Source organism: Myotis myotis, unplaced genomic scaffold (genome assembly GCF_014108235.1).
Source record: "Myotis myotis isolate mMyoMyo1 unplaced genomic scaffold, mMyoMyo1.p scaffold_m19_p_6, whole genome shotgun sequence".
NCBI lineage: Eukaryota > Metazoa > Chordata > Mammalia > Chiroptera > Vespertilionidae > Myotis > Myotis myotis.
This window is the reverse complement of record NW_023416368.1, coordinates 33,696,108-33,715,120: the sequence shown is the minus strand read 5'-3', so window position 1 is coordinate 33,715,120 and position 19,013 is coordinate 33,696,108. Positions and strand designations below refer to the sequence as shown.

Sequence of the window (19,013 nt, the reverse complement as noted above, 5' to 3'; positions counted from 1 at the left end):
TATATGTAAACCAAGGAAATTTTGTTTGTAAACTCTGGAAATTTTTTTTTTTCATTTGAAGATCTAATTGACTTTATTAAGTAGTCCATGAATCTAGCAGCATCCAATCTGGCAACTAGAAGAGTGCCCCCAACTCTGGGATTTTTTAATACTAAGGCCCCTCTCCTGAACAAATCCTACTGGAAATGAATGCAAAAATAATGCATCTTAAAGTTTATTAAGTATGTGCTCAGAAAACCCAAAACACTCCTATGCCCAAGTTTACATTTTATTTTTATCTTTGGTGAACTCAGGGCCTACACACTAAACTGGGGGCCTAAATACACTTCTGGTATGCTTAAACATTCAAGTATATTATTTGGTGGTTAATTTTGAAAATTTATTTAGCTCAGCTGGTGTGGCTCAGTGGTTGAGCATCAACCTCTAAACCAGGTCATGGTTCGATTCCCGGTCAGGGCACATGCCTGGGTTGCAGGCTCAGTCCCTAGTGTGAGGCATAAAGGAGGCAGCCGGTCAATGATTCTCTCTCATCACTGATGTTTCTATCTCTCTCTCCCTCTCCCCTCCTCTCTGAAATCAATAAAAATCTATTTAAATTTTTAAAAAAACTTTAAAAGCTTTGATTTAGTCTCCCATAAGCATGAGCTTTGACATTTTTGTTATCACCAAGAAAAGGTCACATTCAGTGGCATAAAGAAAACAGTGAGGGCATTTAAAAAAAAAATCCCAAAATGTATAAATGACAGGTATTTTTATTTAAGTATAGGTGGTATACAATATTATATTAGTTATATTAGTTTCAGGTGTACAATATAGTGATTCAACATTTTTATACCCTAGAATGTGATCACCCCACTAATTCTATTTTTTTTTTTTAAATATAATGATTTCAGAGAGGAAGGGAGAGGGAGAGAGAAATAGAAACATCAATGATGAGAGAGAATCATTGATTGGCTGTCTCCTGCAAACCCCCTACTGGGGATCAAGCCTGCAACCCTGGCATGTGCTCTTGACCAGAATCGAACCTGGAACCCTTCAGTCTGCAAGCCATTGCTCTGTCCACTGAGCCAAACCAGCAAGGGCACACCACTAATTCTAGTAATCATCTGTCACCATGCAAACTTATCACAATATTATTGACTATATTCCCCTTCATCTTTTTCATCCATCCCTTCACCCTCCACCCCTCTGGCAACCATCCCTTTGGTGTTGTTTCTATAAGTCTGTTTTTGCATTATTCTGTTCATTTTAAATTCTACATGTAAGTGAAACCATACAGTATTTGTCTTTCTCGGTCTGACTTATTTCATTTAGCATAATGTCCTCTAGGATCATCCATGTTGTCGCAAATGGCAAAATTTCTTTTTTAGTGTCTCACACACACACACACACACACCTCCTTTATCTACTCACCTATGGACAAACACCTACGTTGCTTCTATCTCTTGGCTATTGTAAACAATGCTGCACTGAAAATAGGGGTGCGTATATCTTTTCAAATTAATATTTTCAATTTCTTCAGATAAATACCCAGGGGTGGAACTGCTGGGTCATATTGTAGTTCTATTTTTAATATTTTGAGGAAACTCTATACTGTTTTCAACAGCAACTACACCAATTTAAAACCCAACCAACAGTGCCAAGGGTTCCCTTTTCTCCACATCCTTGCCAATACATTTGATAACTTTTTTATAACAGCCATTCTGACTAGTGTTCAATGTGTTTTGTTTTTTTATAATTCTTTTTTGTTGAAAGTATTACATATGTCCCCCTTTTTTCCCCCATTGACCCCCCCCAAGCCTGCTTCAATGTGGTTTTGATTTGTATTTCCCTGATGATTAGTGATGTTGAGTAAATGCTAGTTTTTAAGGAAAAAAAAAATGAAGGGCTTGAGTAGTTGGATGATAGTAATGTAAAAAGACATTTCGTTGTACACATGAAAGTAGTAAAATGTTATATGTCAATTATACCTTAATTTTTTTTTAAAAAAAAAGGATCCAGATTGTACCAATTAGGCTGGTAACATGATTACTGTTAGGGGTAGTGTTGAAATAAACTATTTCAGAACATAAAAATATACTGTTGAATGAAGTATTCATACTTGTCAAACATTTTTTTTTTACCTTTCCTGTTGTCTGACCATATAAACCAAACATCTCTCGTAATCTCTCTTCACTGATGGCTTCAGGTCTGTCGATCTTATTCCCAAAAATCAGTATAGGCACATTAGCAATGGTTTCATCTGTCATTAGTGACTGAAAAAAATATGAAAGCAAAATGAAACACAGATGTTGATATAAAACCATCCGAAGGGCTTATTTTGACAAGATACCAAATGGGTATCAAGGACTTGTTCCCTGTCATAACACGTCAGTTTTGCTAACTTTCTTTGGCAAACTTTTCCTCAATTTTAAGTGAGCTCAATGAACCCTTCACCTGAATCCTGTCTTCCTAAGGCTCCTTCTGTGACGCTCACACTGCTCACTCTGTGAATCAGTGAGGTACAGCAACCAGAGCCAACGCCTTGGAAATGGGCAGACTGATTTCATTTCCAGTTCTGCAGCTTCCAAGCTGTGAGATCTTGGACAAATAGGTCTCGCTGAAGTTCATAGAAAATGGAGTAGTAGCACCTACGTTATGGAGTGGATTTGAGAATTTAATGAGGTGATATGTATAGTGTGGCATAAGGTAGGAACTCAGTAATTCCCTAACCCTGTTGCATGACCACAGAACCTAAATGGACTTTTTCACATGAACAAGTATTTCCTTGCCTGTTCTGGGCAGAGGCGTAGGCATCCAACCTTCAAATCATGGACCTCTCTCTCTGGGGCCCCAGATCTAGCACTGGCCTTGCTTGCTACTCCTGAGCCCCTTTAAGAAGCATCTGATCTAGGGGAGGTGAAGGGAAGTAGCTACCCATGGCCCTGCTCATTCCTGGGAGTGGTGACAAAGATGGTATGTTATACCATTTCCAGGTTCTGGCCAACTCCCTCAGAAACTGGCAGCCGAGGATGATGGGGGATTCAAGACCAAGCCACTCCAGGAATGTAGCAAACATGAGATATACTACAAGGACACACTGCCCAGAGTGAGCTCAAGTCTTCAGGAAGGAAGTCTGCGTTAGTACTTCCTCAATAGCTACTCCCTCTGCATTCTAAATAATCGCTGAGCTCCACAAATTACCTGGAGTTACATCAGAGACTACAGAAAAGCTGCATTCTAATACCTAGATCTCCAACCTATTTCCTCAGGCTTACTAGTAATTCAACTGTTTAGTTTTAATTATTTAACTTACATCAAGTTCTTCTTTTGATTCTAACAGCCTTTCATGGTCTGCACAATCCACCAGAAATACAATGCCATTGATAGCAGGAAGGTAGTTTTTCCACACTCTTCGAGCTAACAAAAACAATCAGAAGTTAGATTTTATTTGCTGGTCAAACCTAGAAGATTGTTTGATGAGAGTCCAATAAGATATCAAGTGTAATTACCCCTTAGCTGCTGCTACTCCATATATACTCAAGTTAATCTTTTACCTAGTGTTGCCAAATCTTTCCAGAAGAAATTTCAGGCTTTCCTTGATTGTGGGCAAGTCAATACTTTGCCCCAATTTTCCCATGTTTTATAAGTAGTATTCATATCTGCTACCAATGATAGATAATGATGCTTGTTAAGTTCATTGGAGAACTACTATTTTCATATGCAGTATTCATTTTTTTACATTTCTAGTTTATCAGTTTTTTTGTTTTATTTTTTTGCTGGGGATAAATTTGGAATCAGTGGCAGAAGAAATTAGTACTAGGTACAGACTTAAGTTAAAATAATAAAAGCATACTTACTGTTCTACTCATAACAGAAATAAACTAAAGTCTATAAAAACATATGGTAATTTTTTTCCATGACATTCTTTTCTAAATAAGAGTTTTTGGAATGCCCCAGAGAAAAATACCTTTTTTCTCTGACTTCAGTTTTATGACATATCTTAAAAACAATATAGAAATGAAGTCTCAGATGAGCTCCATTAGGTTTTAACTCTCTCTAATCATTATATTCCAGAAATTACTTTATGTGTATTTCAAACAATTATGTCTCAAATGTGATTTCTTTCTTTTTTTAATCCTCACCCAAGGATATTTTTCCATTGATTATTTTTAGAGGGAGTGGAAGAGAGAGGGAAAGACAGAGAGAAATATCGATGTCAGAGAAACACATAGATTGGTTACCTCCTGCACGCACCCTGGCCAGGGCTGGGGCCAGGGAGGAGCCTGCAACCAAGGTACATGCCCTTGACGGGAATCGAATCTGGGAGCCTTTGGTCTGCAGGCCGATGCTCTATCCACTGAGTCAAACCAGCTAGGGCTCAAATGTGCTTTCACTAGTCACAGCCACTTAAAATCTTTTCAACTATCTGTCATATGAGCTTTTTAGAATGCTCACCAACTTTGTACTATTCTTTATTTACAAATTACTATGTGCTGGGTACTGCCAAGTCCTTCTGGGAATATAAAAAATGGACAGGATAAAAAAAAAAGTGAACAGATTTAAGTCCCAGAAAGTTTAGAAGAAGAGATAAGGCAGTCTTTTCAAACTTGCAGACATGTACACAAATGCCCTACGTGCTGTGGAAGTACAGTTGAGAGTACTTCCAGCTGCAAGCAGCTCCTCGGGGAAGGTAGCAGCACTCACCCTGGGCCCTGAATGTGGGTCACTCATGTGCAGATGGAATGGCGTGAGCAAAAGCACAGAGTGGGAGAAAACCAAGAGGGTTTGGTTTGGTTAGAATAAAGAGAATGGGAAGGGGAACATTGGGAAATAAAGACTTGAAAAGTAAACTGGAACCAGATCATAGAAATCCCAAATGCCAGATCAACAAGTTTGGCCTTTAATTTATAAGTAATGAGTTAGCCCACTGAAGGCTTTTCATACAAAGCAGTAACATATTCATAACATGATTATGACAATAAGTGAGAGATGGATTAGGGCAGAGAGAAAATGGAGGCTCAATTTTACTCATTTGCTTTACCACCAAAAGCAATTCAAACTTCAATTGATCAGGAGTATCATAAAAATCACCCTTTGCTTTTAAAGCATTTATCTAGGGGTAATAATTCCTAAATTTTAAGTCTACTCTGGCTTTCCTTGAGTAGAATGAGATTTCATGCACTGGAACATAATGGTCATGTTTTTATTAAGTTAAAATAAAGCTTCCACAGGAGTAATAGAATCGTACCTTGAACATGTCCTCCCAGATCAAACGTTGTAAAGGTCATGCCAGCAATGGTTAGTTCTTCTGAAGCTAAACAATAATAAAAAGTATTTTTACAACATGAAAATCAGAAATCCATTCATGGTATATATTGCTAATTTTGATTTGCTTTAACTGAAAAAAAGTCAAACATTTAGGAACTGATAAAATAATTCTTTATTGTAATTAGATATATTCCAATGCATATTGACGGTATAACATAAATAATGGTAGTATTCAATTCTACCCACCACAAATCCATCACTTATTTATTTTTCCTTCTCTATTTCTCCTGCTAAAATGTTAACCTATCCAAGCAATTATTTTTTGTGAATTCTTCCAACCTAATAATTTCCTGCAAGTCAGCTTAAATGATACAGGTGAAACAAACAATTTTCTCTATGGCTGTCAAATTTTATATGAGACAGTCTTTAATGACAAACACAAATATAATAAAAAAAATTTGTCCATTATTTCTTCAAATATGTTTTCTGCTCCCTACCTTCCCCTTCTGGGACTTCAATTATAGGTCTCCTAAACAGCTTAATATTGTCCCAGAAGTCACTGAGGCTCTGTTCCTTGTTTTTCAGTCATTTTTTCCTCTGTGCTTCATTTTATAGTTTATACTGCATTGACTTAGGTTCACTGGTCTTTCTTTCTGCACTACTGGCACTGTCTAATTTGCTATTAAGCCTATCCAGTGAAAATTTCATTTCAGATACTCTATTTTTTTTTTTAATATATTTTATTGATTTTTCACAGAGAGGAAGGGAGAGAGATAGAAAGTCAGAAACATCGATGAGAGAGAAACATCGATCAGCTGCCTCCTGCACATCTCCCACCGGGGATGTGCCCGCAACCCAGGTACATGCCCCTGATCGGAACCGAACCCGGGACCCTTCAGTCCGCAGGCCGACGCTCTATCCACTGAGCCAAACCGGTTTCGGCTCAGATACTCTATTTTTATTTCTAGAAGTTCCATTTGGTTCTTTTAAAATATATATGTATATATTTTTTTATTGATTTCAGAGAGGAAGAGAAAGGGAGATAGAAACATCAATGATGAGAGAGAATCATTGATCAGCTGCCTCCTGCACACCCCCTACTGGGGATCGAGCCCGCAACCTGGGCATGTGCCCTTTGACTGGAATCGAACCCTGGACCCTTAGCCTGCAGGCCGACACTCTATCCACTGAGCCAAACCAGCCATGACCATTTGATTCGTTTATATCTTCCATTTCTCGCATTATGTTCATGTTTTCCTTAAATCCTTGAGCATATTCATAACAGCTGTTTTAACTTTCTTATCTGCTAATTCTATCACCTTTGTCAACTCTGGGCCTGTTTCTACTGATTGATTTTTCTCCTGGTTATGGATTATATTTTCCTGCTTCTTTGCATGTCTAGTCGTTTTTTACTTTTATCCTCACCCAAGGATACCTTCACTGATTTTTTAGAAAGAGGTTAAGGGGGAGAGAGAAATATTGACATGAGAGAAACATCGATGGGCTGCAATACCCACACACACACACCCAGACGGGCATTAAACATGAAACCCAGGTATATGCCCTGATGGGGAATCCAACCCACAACCCTTTGGTGTAAGGGACAATGCTCCAACCAACTGAGCCACACCAGCCAGGGCTCTAGTAATCTTTTTATTAGATGGTGGATTTTGTTGTATTCTTTTGAAGAAAGTGGACTTTGCTCTGGCAGGCAGTTGACTGCAGATCAGTTTTTATGCTTTGTTAGGGAAGATTTAAAGTAGCCTTTACTTTGAGGCCACTTTAATCCATTATTAAGGTAGGACCCTTTTGGAGTTTCTATCAAATGCCCTGTGTATTCAACCAAATCTCCCCATTCCGGCTGATGGGAACATGAATGATTCCCGGTGCCGTGTAAGCACTTGGAACTATTTGGCTAACAGATCTGCTACAGTCCCTCCTCCAGAAACTGTTCTCTGACTGGCTTGGTGGAGTTTTACGCTATGCGCGCACAGACTGGTATTCAGCCACAAAAATGCCTGGAGTTGTTTCTCTGCAAAGCTCATTCCTCTCTGGTACTCTTGCCCAGCAAATTCTAGTCACCTGTGCCTCTCCGAATTCTGGGCTCTGTCTCCTCAACCCTCCGAGACTACTGGGTTATGTCTGGGTTTCATCTCTCTGCCCCATGGTCTGAAAATTATCTCCTGTGAAAAAGCTTAAATAAAGAAGGGTTTCTTTTCCTTCTCTCAGGAATCATAGTCATGTGCTAGCTATTGCCCAATATCTGAAAAACAGTTGTAGTATATATTTTTGTCCAGTTTTCTAAGTTGTTTACAATGGGAATGTAATTCCAGACTCTGTTACTCCTCGTGGACAAAAGCAGAAGTCACCTACAATTACAATGAAAGGTTCAGCGTGATTGTTTACTATTCAGTATAACTGCTAAGGCTCCGGAGTAGTTTATCTTGTTAAAAATTCTGTACGTCCAGTGCCAATCGAATAAATAATTACTGCAATTTGTGATCAAAGTGTGTTCCTTTCCATAAGGAAAAGATAATGGTTGGATGTAGTTGGAAAACTACCTCTATGGTTATATTCCCTGCTTTATTAAAGAAGTCCCAGTTTGATTAATTTAAGACACAGAACACTGTTGATATCCCAGGAAATTTCCTCTAGCCCCCTCCCAGTCAGTCCCCACCTCCACCTCCACAGAAAAAAACTGATCTGAATTCTGTCACCACAGGTCAGTTTTGCCTGTTCTAGAATTTCACATAAATAGTGTCATATGGTATGTAATTTTTTTATGACCAGCTTCTCCCATGCAGTATAATATGCATCTGTATATATCAGTTTATTCCCTTTCTTGTTCAGTAGAAGTCCATTGTTTACCCATTATATTTTTAAAATATTTTTTTATTGATTTCAGAGAGAAGGGAGAAGGAGAGAAAGACAGAAACACTAATGATGAGAATCATTGATTGTCTGCCTCCTGCACACCCCACACTGGAGATCGAGCCCACAACCTGGGCATGTGCCCTGACCAGGAATCCAAACATGATCTCCTCGTTCATAAGTCGACACTCAACCACTGAGCCATGCCAGCTGGGCCCATTCTTTTTTTGATGAATATCTGAGCTGTTTCCAATTTTTGGTTATTACAAATAAAGCTAGTATAAGCATTCTTGTACAATGATTTTGGTGAACATATGTTCTTATTTCTCTTAAATAAATACCTAATAGTGGAACTGCCAGATCATAGGGTAGAATATATATGTTACTTTTTTCACATCTGCTTTTGATTAACTGAAAAAATATAAATTGACTTGGTGACTTGAGCTGCAGAAAGGTTGAGATAGCAATTGTTTGTGCCACTACTTATACTCCTACTACTTAGAATAATGTCTGGCATAAAGTAGGTGCTCAATAAATATTTGTTGAATAGGTAAAAGAGAGCAACATCAAAAAATTAAAACATGACTTATACACAATATAAGGCCACTCTGTAGTCTCTTCTAATTCTGTTGTTTTTGCAGACAATTTTATAAACTCAATTGCACAGTATTGTTCTTGTATCAGAATCTTATTTGCCAAGTCCCACTCTCTTCTCATAATATAAAAGATTTGTCTATTTTATAAAATCTTCCTTTTTCAACACCACTAATAGTTTCATAGATAAAATCTTTACTTTGTTCTGTTCTCCTTCCAGGTACTTTATTTACTGAACTAAATAACTATCATATTACCTACTTTTTGGTGCAGTTCTCAATTTTATACTCATTATTTAAGGCCACATTCATTATTTCATAATCAATCTGTGGATTAACTTGTCTTTAAATTCTGTGTCTACTTAACTCAGTCTTTTCAATAGTAAAAGTGAGATTCCAATTACTTATATGTTAGGCTTCTTTGTAATAACTGTTACTTTAACTTTAGTTTTTCAAAAGGTACCTATTACATAACCATATATATATGATGGTATGTATTAAGTTATTCTTAATGTCTTTCAGGAAGTCTTTCTTAAAGAAAGCACGGTAAATTATTTTAAAACTGTCCATAAGTGTATCAGTACATGGCTTCTTTTTTGGAATAATTCTATGATCTTTATATTAGGTATTGTTGAAGTTGTTAGGACTAGAAAAATAACTGGTTAATAAATGGAGTCACCAGTAAAGTATAAGAGTGTAATCTGGAAAGAAAAGAAAACAACTACAATCTGTCCACTGAATAATGATTAAAATAGCACAGCTTTAAAATCTGAAAGAAATTTATGTATGTAAACAATGTTATAGTGACTTATATAGCCTAAGTAATATCTGGTTGGATAGACCTTAATCATGTCATAATCACTGAAACGGTAACTTTTTAATTGTTTTAGCTGGAGAAGAGTGTACTAACTGATAAGAAGATCTGAGTATTATTTCAAGACCTAAACATAGTCCTGGTAGTTGGGTCACCTATTATTTACTATTTAAGAACAGGTCAAATCACCTGATTATAATTTATCCATACAAAAAATCACCAAACAAAGAAAACCTTTCAGTTAGCGCCTATGAATCAGTATCACTAGATAAAGTAATAACAGTAACAATGTATGGGGGAATATACTTACTGGGATGTAACGTTGGGACATGTTGTCCAAGTCTGTCATCTTTTAGCATGTGTAGCAATGTTGTTTTTCCTGCATTATCCAATCCAAGAAATACCAATTTACCAGTTTTCTTATATAATCCTACAGAGAAAGCTTTGATTAATCAAAGTAATATCTGACACAGATTATCCAAATAAAATGACCTTCAACAAAATATATTAACAGTTTATTTAGATACTTTTCTTAATTACTCTGGTTTTTTAATAAAGAAACACCTATTAACCTTTTGAACTTTTAGACTTTATAAACTGGCCTGAATAAGCTTGGGACTCTAACTTATTTTTAGTTTTGAAGAGCTATTTTAAATATATTATAATTTGGGAAGTCAAATCATTACTAAACTAAACTTCACCCCTATCAAAGAATGTGTGTGTTATCTAAACTTATCTGTAATGCCAAAATCCGTCCCCTTGACAATTTGGGGGTAAATATATGTGTCTTCTCACTCACAAAATTATTGAAATCATGTATTTATGAAGATAGACCAAAAGAAAAAATAAAGAAAATTTACTGGATGAAAATAAATTAAGTATTTTTGACAATAAAAATTACAGCAAGGCCCTGGCCAATTGCTCAGGTTGGAGCAGTCAGCCTGAACACTGAAGAGCTGCAGGTTTGATTCCTGATCAAGGGCACGTATCTGGGTTGCAGATTCCATCCTGGGTCCTGCTCAGGCACATGTGGGAGGCAACCAATTGATGTCTTTCTCACATCCATGTTTCCTCTCTCTCTCTTCCTCTGCCTCTCACTCTCTCTAAAATCAATGGAAAAAATATCCTTAGGTGAGGTTTAACAAACAAACAAAAATTTACAGTAAGTTTTTCAGTAAGTTTTTCTCACTGTCGAATTTCCCTGAGAATAAAATTAAGCTTTACAGGATTGCATAAAACTAAGCAATAAAAACGAAATAAAACACATAATTTTAGATGTATAACCAAGCATTGATAAAATCATAAATAAACAGAAAAAAAGACAGCATTGACCAAATTATAGACTGGCATTTACTGCAAAATTCCATATTGAGCCTTATTATTTTTCTTTAAAGATTTTTTTTAACAGCTGCTTTAGATTTACAACAAAACTGACAGAAAGGCAGAGATTTCCCATGTGTCCCCTGTTTCCACACACATATAATCTCCCCCATTATCGACATCACCCACTAAAAAGATATCCTCTTTTTCTTTGTTAAAATATATTTTTATTTATTTTTATTCAGAGAGAGAAAGGGAGAAGGAGAGAGAAATAGAGACATCAATGATGAGAATCATTGATTGGCTGCCTCTTGCATGCCCCACACTAGGGATGGAGCCCACAACCTGGGCATCTGCTCCAACCAGGAATTGAACCGTGACCTCCTGATTCATAGGTCAACTAACAATTCGGATCCTTAGGGGAAGATTATCTTCCATATTTACTTGAGCTGGGATAAGACATTTGATCTTTATGAATTCTGACAAGTAACCTCTTTAAACATTTTTATTTCTTAAAAGGTTTCTACAGCCTGACCAGTGTGATTCAGTTGGCTGAACATTGTCCCATGCACCAAGAGGTCACCAGTTCCATAACCAATGAGGGCACATGCCCAGGTTGCTGGTTTGATCCCCAGTAGGGGGCGTGCAAGAGAGAGCCAATTGATGTTTCTCTCTCATAGATATTTCTATCTCTCTCCCTCTCTCTCTCTAAAAGCAATAAAAACATTTTTTATTGTTAATCCTCACTGGAGGATATTTTCCCATTGATTGTTAGGGAGAGCGGAAGAAAGAGAGAAAGGGAAAGACAGAAACACATTGACTGGTTGCCTCCTGCACAAGTCCTGACCAGAGCCCGGGCCAGGAAGAAGCCTACAATCAAGGTATGAGCCCTTGACTGGAATTGAACCCAGGATCCTTTGGTCTGCAGGCCAACGTTCTATCCACTGAGCCAAACCGGCCAGGGTAAAACATATTATTTTTTTAAAAAGGTTTCTACATGGATTGTTTCTAACCAATGCAATCAATCTTACCATCCTTAAATAGCAAAAGTATATAGGATAAGATTCCAAAATGGAACACCAAGAACATTTAAACTTTAATCTGTACAGTGGGTTGGACTAAATTATTTTTAATAAACATCGATTTATTGCATTCATTGGTTGATTCTTGAACAGAGGTCGAACCTGCAACCTCGGTGTATTGGGATGACACTCTAACCAACTGAGCTACAGGCAAGGGCATTTTTTTATTAAATTTTTTATTGATTGATTTGAGAGAGAGAGAGAGAGAGAGAGAGAGAAAAGGAAACATCAATTCTTATTGTCCCATTTATGTATGCATTCATTGGTTGATTCTTGTATATGCCCTAACCAGGGACTGAACCAGCGCAACCTTGATGTATCGGCATGACACTCTAACCAACTGAACTACCCAGTCAGGTCTATTATTTATTAATTGCTGTATTATTTTCTATATGCACAATTATAAACCTACTTTTGCCCCATCCTGTAATATTCCTATTAACCACTTTAAGGAGTAGAAATTATTATTTTACAGATAAGGAAACTAAGGCTAAATTGGGTAAAGTAATTTGCCTAACATTACATAATTTATAAGAGCTACAGTCAGTCATTAAACTATTTTTTACAACTTCTTTTTTTAAATATATTTTTATTGATTTCAGAGAGGAAGGGAGAGGGAAAGAGAGATAGAAACATCAATGATGAGAGAGAGAATCACTGATCAGCCACTTCCTGCACGCCCCCCACTGGGGATCAAGCCCGCAACCCCAGGCATGTGCCCTTGGCCGGAATCGAACCTGGGACCCTTCAGTCCACAGGCCGACCCTTTATTCACTGAGCCAAACCAGCTAGGGCTGTTTTTTACAATTTCAAAGATCACATTCTTAACTACTGGGTATATATATAAAGAGGCTCTAGACAAATAAGCACTTTTATATAAGTAGACTTAAATGGATAACAATAGAGAATAAAGAGCCAACATTACCTAAAAACTGTAGCACACTGCTGAAACCACTATAAATCCAGTCAAATATGAAGGACATATCCAAATCTTACAGGGTCTGGAAAAAAACATGTTTGAATTTAGTAGACAACATTAAATGCCAATATACATTAAACAACAATATTAACGAACTCTGAGTAAATAACCCTACAACAATCTTACCACAAAGAATTAAACACTCTTATCCAAGCTGATCTAACCTGATCTATACTGATGCATAAAAATGCTATTAAAATACTAAGTAGAGACTATTTTTTTGCCCATCAAAGGAACTAACACAAAGAAGAAGAAAAAAGTTATCAACATAAAAATAGAAATATAACAGCCAGGACTAGAAAAAGTGTGGTAAAAGAGGCATTGTTAGTGGCAGTATAAATTTCTACAAATCTTTCCCAAAACCAATTTGGCAATAATAAATCTGTTGATACCACTTGACCTAAGAATTCTACTTTCAGAAATTGTCCTAGCTCTGGACAATGTGGCTCAGTTGGTTGAGCATCTTCCCATGCATGGAGAGGTTGCCAGCTGGATTACCAGTCAGGGCACATGCCCAGGGTACAAGCTTGATCCGCAGTAGGGGGTGTGCAATGGACAACCCATCAATTTTTTTTCCTCTCTCAAACATAAAATCAATAAAAACATTATTAAAAAAAGAAATAGTTCTAAATATGGAAAAGTTTATATATAAAGATGTGCATCAAAGTGTTATATAAGAAAAATTTAGAAATAATCTATGTTCAAATTAAATTAATTATAGTACACATGACCTATGGAATAGTATTTACCAAAAATGATGGAGTGGGGGCTGGAAGAGCAGGAAGAAGAGAAAGAAGAGAAAGAAGAGAAGAAAATTTATGATAAAATAAGTTTCAAAGTCAGATTATACCTAATGGAATAAAAAACCCTTTTCTATTTCTTTTGGTCTTTTGAAGTGGTACCAGATGGTAAATTTCTGTGTTTATCTTTTACTTACACTTTTCAAATTTTAATCATATTACTGAATGTTTAAAAAAAAAATCTTATCTTCTCAAGCTAGGCCTTCTCGATCATCAGTAAAACTTTCCTTACCCTCCTTACCTTACTAGCATGAGCAGAATTTTGTTCCTGCAATCAGTTGATTCCTGATTAAGACAGTGACTGGCAAATTATGAAGCTTCATGTGTCAGTATCACAAGAATGAGATCCACAACAGCAATATATTCAGGGTATCCCAAAAAACGTATACACGCTTTAACAGCTGAAAGCTCAATTTTGTAAATGAAATGTATTTTAATAAATATTGCCTTTATAATTATTCAATGTGTGTATATGCATTTTGGGGGACACCCTATATACTAATATACAACAATCTAATATCTTAGTTCTTGTTTTACTCAAGTTGAAAATTACACCTCATTCTACTATTATCATTTTAGGTCATTTAGAAATTTAAACTTGTAGTCAGAGAAAATATATACAAGTGGCTTATCTTTTTTTTAGGTATTTCATATATGTTTTTCAAAGAGAATCATAGATTTATCGGGATGATCACTTCATAAGTTATACAAATGTGTGAAACTGAAAGGGGAGAGCAAAAAGTCAGATATTGTCAGATGATATGATTGGGTTAGGGACCTGCAAGCAGAGTAAAAATCAATGGGTGCTAATCAGTGAGGCAGGAGCCAGAGTGATAAACAGTCTCAGACAAATTTAGGTATTTGGTCATGCTTGCTACCTATGTATATGGACATAAGAAAGAACACTGACTCAACCTTTCAACTTAATAAAAACAGCAAAACAAACAAAAACAGCTACCATTTATTGAGCATATGGTCTAGCAGTTAAGAGCAAGAGCTCTGGAGCCAGGACTTGACCACTTACTACCTACCTGTAAAATGGAGATAACAGTAGCTACCTGAGATGGTGGTTGTGAAAATTAAATAAATTACTACACACAAAGCAAACAAATTTCTACACTACATCTTGCATGGAGTAAGCATTCAGTATTAGCTGCTATTATTATTTCTTCTTCTATATGGCCCACAGTACTAGGTCACCACTAACCACCCTAACAACCTTTCAAAGTAGATATATTACTGTTCCCATTTTACAGAAGAAGAAACTGATGCTAAAATAACTATAACTCAACTATTAGTGATTGGCACCTCTAAGTTTCAAACCTGGGTCTTTCTGACCTCCACTTCCAGGCCCTTTCTCTAAAGAAAAAAAACAACATATTTTTCTGACTTTTTGTTGTTGTTAATCCTCACCCGAGGATATTTTTCCATTGATTTTTAGAGTGGAAGGGAGGTGGAGAGACAGAGAGAAACATCAAGGTGGAGAGACACATTGATAGGTTGCCTCCTGCATGTGCCCTGACCAGGGCCTACAATCAGCCTACAACCGAGGTACGTGCCCTTGACCTGAACTGAACCCACAACCTTTCAGTCCTTGAGCCAAGGCTCTATCCACTGAGCAAAACCAGCTATGGCAACATATAGTTTTAACGGTTAAAATTTGCTTAAAGTATTATATCCCATTTTTCAGTTACTTCAGCTCATGACTCTGATGTATAATCCTTCTTCCTCATATCCACATCCAATTATTCCCCAATTCTATCAATTTCTATGGAGAAGACTCAAACTTTCTTTGATTCCCACAGGAGAATCACCTAGTCAAGAACCTTATGTCACATTCCTAAACTGCTATCTTAATCTCAAAATTTGTTTCTCCCATTTGTACACACCCTCCAGAATGGTTTCATCAATATGTCATCTTGAACTTGACTTGCATAGTCAGGGTGATTATAATTCCCAGTTTCACTCGCAAAAGGTCCTGAGTTAGGTGTTAAATTATGTGGCCACCCCATACATGTGGGTGGAGAGTCACTGGAAGTTTGTAAGCTGAAAGACCATCACTTGAGATGGTCTTTAAGGGACAGATAGGGGTGGAAGAACCAACAGACTCCAGAAGGGTAGAAGGTAGAACTAGAAGAGACAGTGAAAAAACTAGAAAGCAAAGAAGTTAGCCCCATCATAGACAGCTGCAGAAATGTCACACCCGGCTTTGGCAACAAGAAGACAATTGTTGAGAGCATGAGCAGCCTGCAGTGGCGCAGTAATACAGGACAGACTAAGGCCAGTACTTAAAGTACAGCAGAGCCTATCTACACGATTCATTAACTGTGTGATCTTGAATGAGTTACAAGTTTCTTCTGCAAAATCTTTCAGGGTGCTATAAAGATCAAATGAGCCTGGCCAGCGTGGCTCAGTGGTTGAGCATCCACCAATAAACCAGGTCACAGTTTGATTCCCAGTCAGGGCACATGCCCGGGTTGTGGGCTCGATCCCCTGTGTGGAGCATGCAGGAGACAGCCGATCAATGATTCTCTCTCATTACTGATGTTTCTATCTCTCTCTCCCACTCCCTTCCTCTCTGAAATCAATACAAAATATATATATATATTTTAAAAAAAGATCAACTGAGATACAATGCACAAAATAAGTATTTAATACCTAGTTGCTGTATTAACAAGTGAATGGACCTTAACCGGTTTGGCTAAGTGTATAGAGCACCAGCCTGCAGACTGAAGGGTCCCGGGTTCAATTTCAGTCAAGGGCACATGCCCAGGTTGCAGGCTCATCATTGATGTTTCTATCTCCCTCTCCCTCTCTCTCTCCCTTCCTCTCTGAAATCAATAAAAAAAAATTTTTTTAAGTGAATGGGGCAGGAGAATAGGTGGAGGCAGTGAGGAGAAATTCCTCTTTCAAAAAGTTTGACGCCGAGGCCGGTTTGGCTCAGTGGATAGAGCGTCGGCCTGCGGACTGAGAGGTCCCGGGTTCGATTCCAGTCAAGGGCATGTGCCTGGGTTGCGGGCACATCCCCGGTGGGAGATGTGCAGGAGGCAGCTGATCGATGTTTCTCTCTCATCGATGTTTCTAACTCTCTATCTCTCTCCCTTTCTCTCTGTAAAAAATCAATAAAACATATTTAAAAAAAAAAAGTTTGAGATGAGCCCCGTTGGTGTGACTCACTGGTTGAGTGTCAACCTATGAACCAGAGGTCACAGTTCGATTCCTGGTCAAGGTACATGCCCGAGTTGCAGGCACATTCTTCAGTAGGAGTTGGCAGGAGGCAGCTGATGAATGATTCTCTCATCATTGATGTTTCTATCTCTCCCCCACTCCCTTCCTCTCTGAAATCAATAAAAATGTTTTTTAAAAAGTGTGAGATGGAATGAGGGAAATGAGATCTTCTTTTTAAGGAAAGGTGAAGCTTAGAGTATGTTGATAAACTGAAGGGAAGGAGCTAATGGAAAGGGAGAGGTTAAAGATGAGAGAGAAAGAGAAGGAAGGAGTTAACCAAAAGGGGCAAAGTTTCAAGAGGAGACTGGGCTGAGAGCACTTCGGGTCCTCTAAGATTACAAGAAAGGCGGGCCAAGTACGTATAGTGGAGGTGGCAGGAATCTGACTCCAAAAGCGAAGAAGGGGTGTAGAGAAATTCTGAGGAGCAGAGTGAGGATTAAAATAGCCACTGTGCAGGAAAAGATCAACTTAAAAGAAGAGTCAAGTGCTTGGCCGGAGTTGAAAAGCATTTAGCAGTACCAATCTGCACTGATTTCCAATCTCCCCTACTCCTCCCCACCCTCACTCTCCAACAGTGCTTAACTTTAGAGAACACTGAGTGAAGGAGGATTATGGACTTCCAGAACAGGACCTAATGAAAGACAAGGGAACAGGAAATTGAGAGTACTAGTAAGAGAGACTAAGGTGAGGTAAGGTGATCAGAAGTTCAGGCTGAGTGGAAAAAGGTACAAAGGCAGTGGTGCATAGGGATGGGAATCAATGGCAGGGTTCTCAAAATATAGAACTGGGAGAAAAGGAGGAAAGCCTTTCGTAGAAAAGCAGGCAGTGATGTAGGAAAAGGGTGAGGTGGGCCATAACTGTGTCAGAAAAACAGAGGCGAGTGTGGAGTTCAAGAATTCAAGAGAGAACCTGGCTAGGTGGCTCAGTTAGTTGGAGCATCCTCCCATGTACTGGAGGATCTCAAGTTCAATGCTGGGTCAGGTCTGCCACGTGCGGGAGGCAACTGATGGATGTGTCTCTCTCATCCTCACATCAATGTTTCTCTCTCCCTTCTCACTACCTCTCTTAAAAAAAAGGGGGGGAGGGTTGTAGATTAATCTTAGAGAGAGAGAGAGAGAGAGAGAGAGAGAGAGAGAGAGAGAGAATGGCACCTATTTACTGGTATAAAATTTGTCCCAAAAGAAATAATTTAGCCCTGACCAGTTTGGCTCAGTGGATAGAGCGTCAGCTTGAAGACTGAGGGGTCCCAGGTTCGATTCTGGTCAAGGGCATGTACCTTGGTTGCGGGCACATCCCCAGTAGGGAGTATGCAGGAGGCAGCTGATTGATGTTTCCCTCTCATCGATGTTTCTAACTCTCTATCCCTTTCCCTTCCTCTCTGTAAAAAATCAATAAAATATATTTAAAAAAAGGAATAATTTAATAACATTTGGGAAAACTCTGCTTTAGAAGATAATGAGATATTTATATTTCTAAAAACTCGTGGTTTCTAAGAACCTTAAAACAAGCTGGGAGTCATTAGTCATTTTAAAGTACAGATAAAAATGCCTAACTAAGAATAAAAGTTACTTAGCCACAAACAGATACCTGAGCCCTGAGAACAGGTTACACAACACCATGACACCCTATTAAGACATGTGAAGAGCAAAGGTCAAGAACAAGGAAACATATACACATCAGCAGATTTATTTATTGCATGAACACCAAACAGGAAAAGCCCTATACAGATTGGAAACGTGATCTAACTCATGTAACAAGAAAATCAGTGCAAAGGGTTTAGTGGAATATAACCTCTCAGATTAAAAATAACTTCTTACACACAAAAAACAATCTTCTTAAATAGGCAAATCCTTAGAATAAGTAGATTAGTGTTTTTCAGACAGGAAGGGAAGAGAAAACTGGGAGGAGTGGTTGCTAATGGGTACTGGGTTTCTTTTTGGGGGTGACAAAATGTTCTGGAATTAGACAGTGGTGATGGTTGCATAACATTGTGAATATGCTAAAAACACTGAACTGTATTTATAAGGGTAAATTTTATGATACATGAACTATTCAATAAAGGTAATATTAAAAATT

The 19,013-nt window shown here is 37.8% G+C and overlaps 1 protein-coding gene across 1 annotated transcript in view; it reads right to left on the bottom strand.

Annotated features, from left to right (window-relative positions):
• SAR1B (secretion associated Ras related GTPase 1B) overlaps positions 1–19,013 on the bottom strand; it is a 29,000-nt gene that overhangs the window by 6,376 nt on the left and 3,611 nt on the right. Inside the window, exons 2-6 of the mRNA XM_036312786.1 lie at positions 12,856–12,931; positions 9,839–9,958; positions 5,231–5,296; positions 3,296–3,399; positions 2,124–2,255 (exon numbers count right to left, since the gene is read on the bottom strand). Of these exons, the coding sequence (XP_036168679.1) occupies positions 2,124–2,255; positions 3,296–3,399; positions 5,231–5,296; positions 9,839–9,958; positions 12,856–12,913 (480 nt within the window). The 5' untranslated portion in view covers positions 12,914–12,931. The remainder of the gene's footprint in view (positions 1–2,123; positions 2,256–3,295; positions 3,400–5,230; positions 5,297–9,838; positions 9,959–12,855; positions 12,932–19,013) is intronic.